Source organism: Colossoma macropomum, unplaced genomic scaffold (genome assembly GCF_904425465.1).
Source record: "Colossoma macropomum unplaced genomic scaffold, Colossoma_macropomum, whole genome shotgun sequence".
In the NCBI taxonomy this organism is placed as follows: domain Eukaryota; kingdom Metazoa; phylum Chordata; class Actinopteri; order Characiformes; family Serrasalmidae; genus Colossoma; species Colossoma macropomum.
The window spans coordinates 8,300,480-8,305,844 of record NW_023494794.1 but is presented as its reverse complement, the minus strand read 5'-3'; the positions used below and the strand labels follow the sequence as shown (position 1 = coordinate 8,305,844).

The window sequence follows — 5,365 nt, the reverse complement described above, 5'->3', positions numbered from 1 at the left end:
TGAACACCCCCCACTCTCTCTCTCTCTCTGTCTCTCTCTCTCTCTCTCTCTGTCTCTCTCTCTGTCTCTCTCTCTCTCTCTCTCTCACTCACTGTAAACTTATTCACAGACATTGATTAGGGAACTGTGACGTCGGCTTTTTCTTCATTATCTTCTTCTTTGTTGTTATTACACACTTTTTCACCGGTCGCAGTTTCCACACTAAAACCATCAAACTTTGCACGATCATAGAGCCAAAATAGGATCAGTGCTTTTGGGACAAATCAGCTTTTTCAGGTTTTCATTCAAACAGTTTTTCCCATGAAATGTTGAGAAATTTAAAATCTGCCATAAATTATGTCACAAAAGACACACTGACCCTCAGAGACGCTACATACACACTCACTCACTCACACACACTCACAAACATATCAGTAACCACCTGGCATACCATAGCAACGGCCCAGCAACAACTTAGCATATACCTGGGATACTATAGCAATGTAAAAACACAGTCGGAGCACAGCGTCTATAAACACAGTCGGAGCACAGCGTGTATAAAGACAGTCGGAGCACAGCGTGTATAAAGACAGTCGGAGCACAGCGTGTATAAAGACAGTCGGAGCACAGCGTCTATAAAGACAGTCGGAGCACAGCGTGTATAAAGACAGTCGGAGCACAGCGTGTATAAAGACAGTCGGAGCACAGCGTGTATAAAGACAGTCGGAGCACAGCGTGTATAAAGACAGTCGGAGCACAGCGTGTATAAAGACAGTCGGAGCACAGCGTGTATAAAGACAGTCGGAGCACAGCGTGTATAAAGACAGTCGGAGCACAGCGTGTATAAAGACAGTCGGAGCACAGAGTGTTGACCCTCAGAGACGCTACATACACACTCACTCACACACACACACTCACAAACATATCAGTAACCACCTGGCATACCATAGCAACGGCCCAGCAACAACTTAGCATATACCTGGGATACTATAGCAATGTAAAAACACAGTCGGAGCACAGCGTCTATAAACACAGTCGGAGCACAGCGTGTATAAAGACAGTCGGAGCACAGCGTGTATAAAGACAGTCGGAGCACAGCGTGTATAAAGACAGTCGGAGCACAGCGTGTATAAAGACAGTCGGAGCACAGCGTCTATAAAGACAGTCGGAGCACAGCGTGTATAAAGACAGTCGGAGCACAGCGTGTATAAAGACAGTCGGAGCACAGCGTGTATAAAGACAGTCGGAGCACAGCGTCTATAAAGACAGTCGGAGCACAGCGTGTATAAAGACAGTCGGAGCACAGCGTGTATAAAGACAGTCGGAGCACAGAGTGTTGACCCTCAGAGACGCTACATACACACTCACTCCACACACACACTCACAAACATATCAGTAACCACCTGGCATACCATAGCAACGGCCCAGCAACAACTTAGCATTTACCTGGGATACTATAGCAATGACCTAGCAGCACCTTAACAACCACCTGGGATACCATAGTAACAGCCCAGCAACAATTTTACACCAAATACAAACTAAACGGCAAAGAGTGTAAAAACACAGTCGGAGCACAGCGTCTATAAACACAGGCGGAGCACAGCGTCTATAAACACAGTCGGAGCACAGCGTGTATAAAGACAGTCGGAGCACAGCGTGTATAAAGACAGGCGGAGCACAGCGTGTATAAACACAGGCGGAGCACAGAGTGTATAAAGACAGGCGGAGCACAGCGTGTATAAAGACAGTCGGAGCACAGCGTGTATAAACACAGGCGGAGCACAGCGTGTATAAAGACAGGCGGAGCACAGCGTGTATAAACACAGTCGGAGCACAGAGTGTATAAACACAGTCGGAGCACAGCGTGTATAAACACAGTCGGAGCACAGCGTGTATAAAGACAGTCGGAGCACAGCGTGTATAAAGACAGTCGGAGCACAGCGTGTATAAAGACAGTCGGAGCACAGAGTGTATAAACACAGGCGGAGCACAGAGTGTATAAACACAGTCGGAGCACAGCGTGTATAAAGACAGTCGGAGCACAGCGTGTATAAAGACAGTCGGAGCACAGCGTGTATAAAGACAGTCGGAGCACAGCGTCTATAAAGACAGTCGGAGCACAGAGTGTATAAACACAGTCGGAGCACAGCGTGTATAAAGACAGGCGGAGCACAGCGTGTATAAAGACAGTCGGAGCACAGAGTGTATAAAGACAGTCGGAGCACAGCGTGTATAAAGACAGGCGGAGCACAGCGTGTATAAAGACAGGCGGAGCACAGCGTGTATAAAGACAGGCGGAGCACAGCGTGTATAAACACAGTCGGAGCACAGAGTGTATAGACACAGTCGGAGCACAGCGTGTGAAAACAGTCGGAGCACAGAGTGTATAAACACAGTCGGAGCACAGCGTGTATAAACACAGTCGGAGCACAGCGTGTATAAAGACAGGCGGAGCACAGCGTGTATAAACACAGGCGGAGCACAGCGTGTATAAACACAGGCGGAGCACAGCGTGTATAAACACAGTCGGAGCACAGAGTGTAGAGTGTGGGCGGGTCTGCAGGGTCGTTCTCCTTTTAAGGGCGGGACTGTAAACCTACGCCATGATAAGCGTCTCCTCCTCCTTTAGAACTGCAGCCTGTTTACCGTTCTGTAGTTAAACAGGTGGTACTCTAACTGGGTTCTCCAGTGGAGCAGCAGTTCGGTTCTGTGTGTGGATCTACGAGGAGAGTGACGTTGTTTTGTTTGTTTGTTTGTTTGTTTGTTTGTGTGTGATCCAGGCGAAGAACAGGGAGCTGATGAAGCAGGTCGCCGCTCTCTCTAAGGGCAAAAAACTCGACCGCAGCAGCGGCTCACTGCTGTTACCATAGCGACGACCCCTCCCCTCCACGCAGGTCATCACTGTGAGGAAGCGAAGGCCACGCCCCCTTCGGCTCATTATAGTTTAAACTTTTATTTTTTCCTCCCTCCATCCGCTTCTCTCTCCCTCTCATATTCTACCTCTCTCTCTCTCCATCTCTCTTTCTCATATTCTACCTATCTCTCTCTCTCTCTCTCCCTCCCTTTCTTTCTCATATTCTACCTCTCTCTCTCTCTCTCTCTCTCTCTCTCTCTCTCTCTCTCCCTCTCTCTCATATTCTACCTATATCTCTCTTTTTTAGTCACTCTTTGCTTTTTTCTTTTCTCTCTCTACCTACACCGCTCTCTCTTTCTTCCTTTCATTTTTCCACCTTTTTCTTTCGCTTTTTTTCTCCTCCTTTAGTGCTTTTTTACTCTTGATGATGTCATATAAGACGCTGCTTTACTTTTGTTTTTGGTTTTTTTTTGTTGTTGTTTTTTTTTCTCCCCATGATTATCGTTATTTTGAACTGACCTTTGACCCCTTTTTGACCCCGTGATGGACGCGGTCAGGCCGGATTTTTGGCCCTAAAGCTCATATGCAAATTGTCAGTGGAACGTTCGAGGAACGTTTGGGGAATGTTTTCTGGACGCTGCGGGAGACGCTCCGAAACATCGGAATCATCAGCGGGATTTTATAAACAAAACGATTTTATAGAGTTTCACCGTTCAGCACAAACATCTACATCTACTCTCTGTCTCTCTTTCAGTCTCTCTCTCTCTCTCTCTCTGTGTCTCCCTCTGGTGGATGATTGTGTAACTGCATGTTTCACTGCGTGTCTGTGCAGTGTATATTTTGTATTTTTTATCTGATGATTATAATCATGATTATTATTCTGTTTGGATTTCTGTTAAACTCTGCAGTGTGGGTGTGAGTGTCTGAGTGTGTGTGTGTCTGAGTGTCTGAGTGTGTGTGTGTCTGAGTGTCTGAGTGTGTGTGTGTCTGAGTGTGTGTGTGTCTGAGTGTGTGTGTGTGTCTGAGTGTGTGTGTGTGTGTGTGTGTCTGAGTGTGTGTGTGTCTGAGTGTGTGTGTGTGTGTGTGTCTGAGTGTCTGAGTGTGTGTGTGTCTGAGTGTGTGTGTGTCTGAGTGTGTGTGTGTCTGAGTGTGTGTGTGTCTGAGTGTGTGTGTGTGTCTGAGTGTGTGTGTGTCTGAGTGTGTGTGTGTGTGTGTGTCTGAGTGTCTGAGTGTGTGTGTGTCTGAGTGTGTGTGTGTCTGAGTGTGTGTGTGTGTCTGAGTGTGTGTGTGTGTGTCTGAGTGTGTGTGTGTCTGAGTGTGTGTGTGTCTGAGTGTGTGTGTGTGTCTGAGTGTGTGTGTGTGAGTGTCTGAGTGTGTGAGTGTGTGTGTGTGTATCTGAGAGTGTGAGTGTGTGTCTGAGTGTGTGTGTGTGAGTGTGTGTGTGTGTGTGTGTGTGTGTGTGTGTGTGTATCTGAGAGTGTGAGTGTGTGTCTGAGTGTGTGTGTGTGTGTGTGTGTGTGTGAGTGTGTGTGTGTGTGTGTGTGTGTGTGTGTGTGGATCTGAGAGTGTGAGTGTGTGTCTGAGTGTGTGTGTGTGTGTGTCTGTGTGTGTGTGTGTCTGAGTGTGTGAGTGTGTGTGTGTGTGTGTGTCTGAGTGTGTGAGTGTGTGTGTGTGTGTGTGTGTGTGAGTGTGTGTGTGTGTGTGTCTTCATTAGGGATACACATTTTGGCAGTTCTTTTGACCCGTTACGCTCCGCCCCGTTAGTCGACGATTAATCGTTAACCGACGAGCCTAAAATCGGCGATGCAGCCCTTCAAAATATCAATTATAAAACTGATAGTTCTGGTTCTGAAATCTGGTTCTGATAGTTCCGGTTCTGTGTGAACTGAATCTGCACCGAGACATTAAAAACCGTTCCGATGGGTGGAACCAAGCATGTAGAACCGTATTAAAGGGCCCACGTCACAGAAAATTCAATTTTGCTTGTTTGAAATATTGTTTTGATGCAGTGTGTGAAGTTTGTCCCAGTCGTTACATTCCATACTTTAAACTGTAATAAACTAATTTTCTGCTGATGTCACAAAAACTGTTGCATTTATTTCTGTCTGCCTACTTAGGCAGTTTAGCTCCGCCCACTCATGCTCAAGTTATAAGTAGTGTTTCCACACCGGTTGAGGTGCTGTACAGGGAAGCCACTCAGAACAGAGCTCATTTACATATATTGGTGTTAAAGGCACAGACTGGACTGTATAACGATCCGTGGCTCTTAAAAGCCGTTTTGTAGTTTTGCTATTACTTTTTAAAAATCGCTCTGGAAAAAGCGTAATGCTATTTTTATTATTGTTATTTTTATGTAGAAGCGATGGCCTGTTTTGTCCTTGTGCGGTTCAAAAACGTGAATGATAAACTTGTGCGATAAATAAAATGAACGTTTTTAACTGATAGTATTGATTGAACAAGTTTTTATTTGTCGGTTAACGGTTAATTGGGTAGTGATCTACATCTCTGCTCTCCTCTCTCTCTTTTTCCCTT

At 46.1% G+C, this 5,365-nt stretch overlaps 1 protein-coding gene across 3 annotated transcripts in view; it reads left to right on the top strand.

The window, feature by feature from the left end:
- The window catches only part of fam76b (family with sequence similarity 76 member B), a 9,033-nt gene extending 6,009 nt beyond the window's left edge, over positions 1-3,024 (top strand). For all 3 annotated transcript variants that reach the window (XM_036580057.1, XM_036580060.1, XM_036580058.1), the window contains exon 10: positions 2,760-3,024. In XM_036580057.1, coding sequence (XP_036435950.1) covers positions 2,760-2,849 — 90 coding nt within the window. In that variant the 3' untranslated portion in view covers positions 2,850-3,024. The remainder of the gene's footprint in view (positions 1-2,759) is intronic.
- The last annotated feature ends 2,341 nt before the right edge of the window (positions 3,025-5,365 follow it).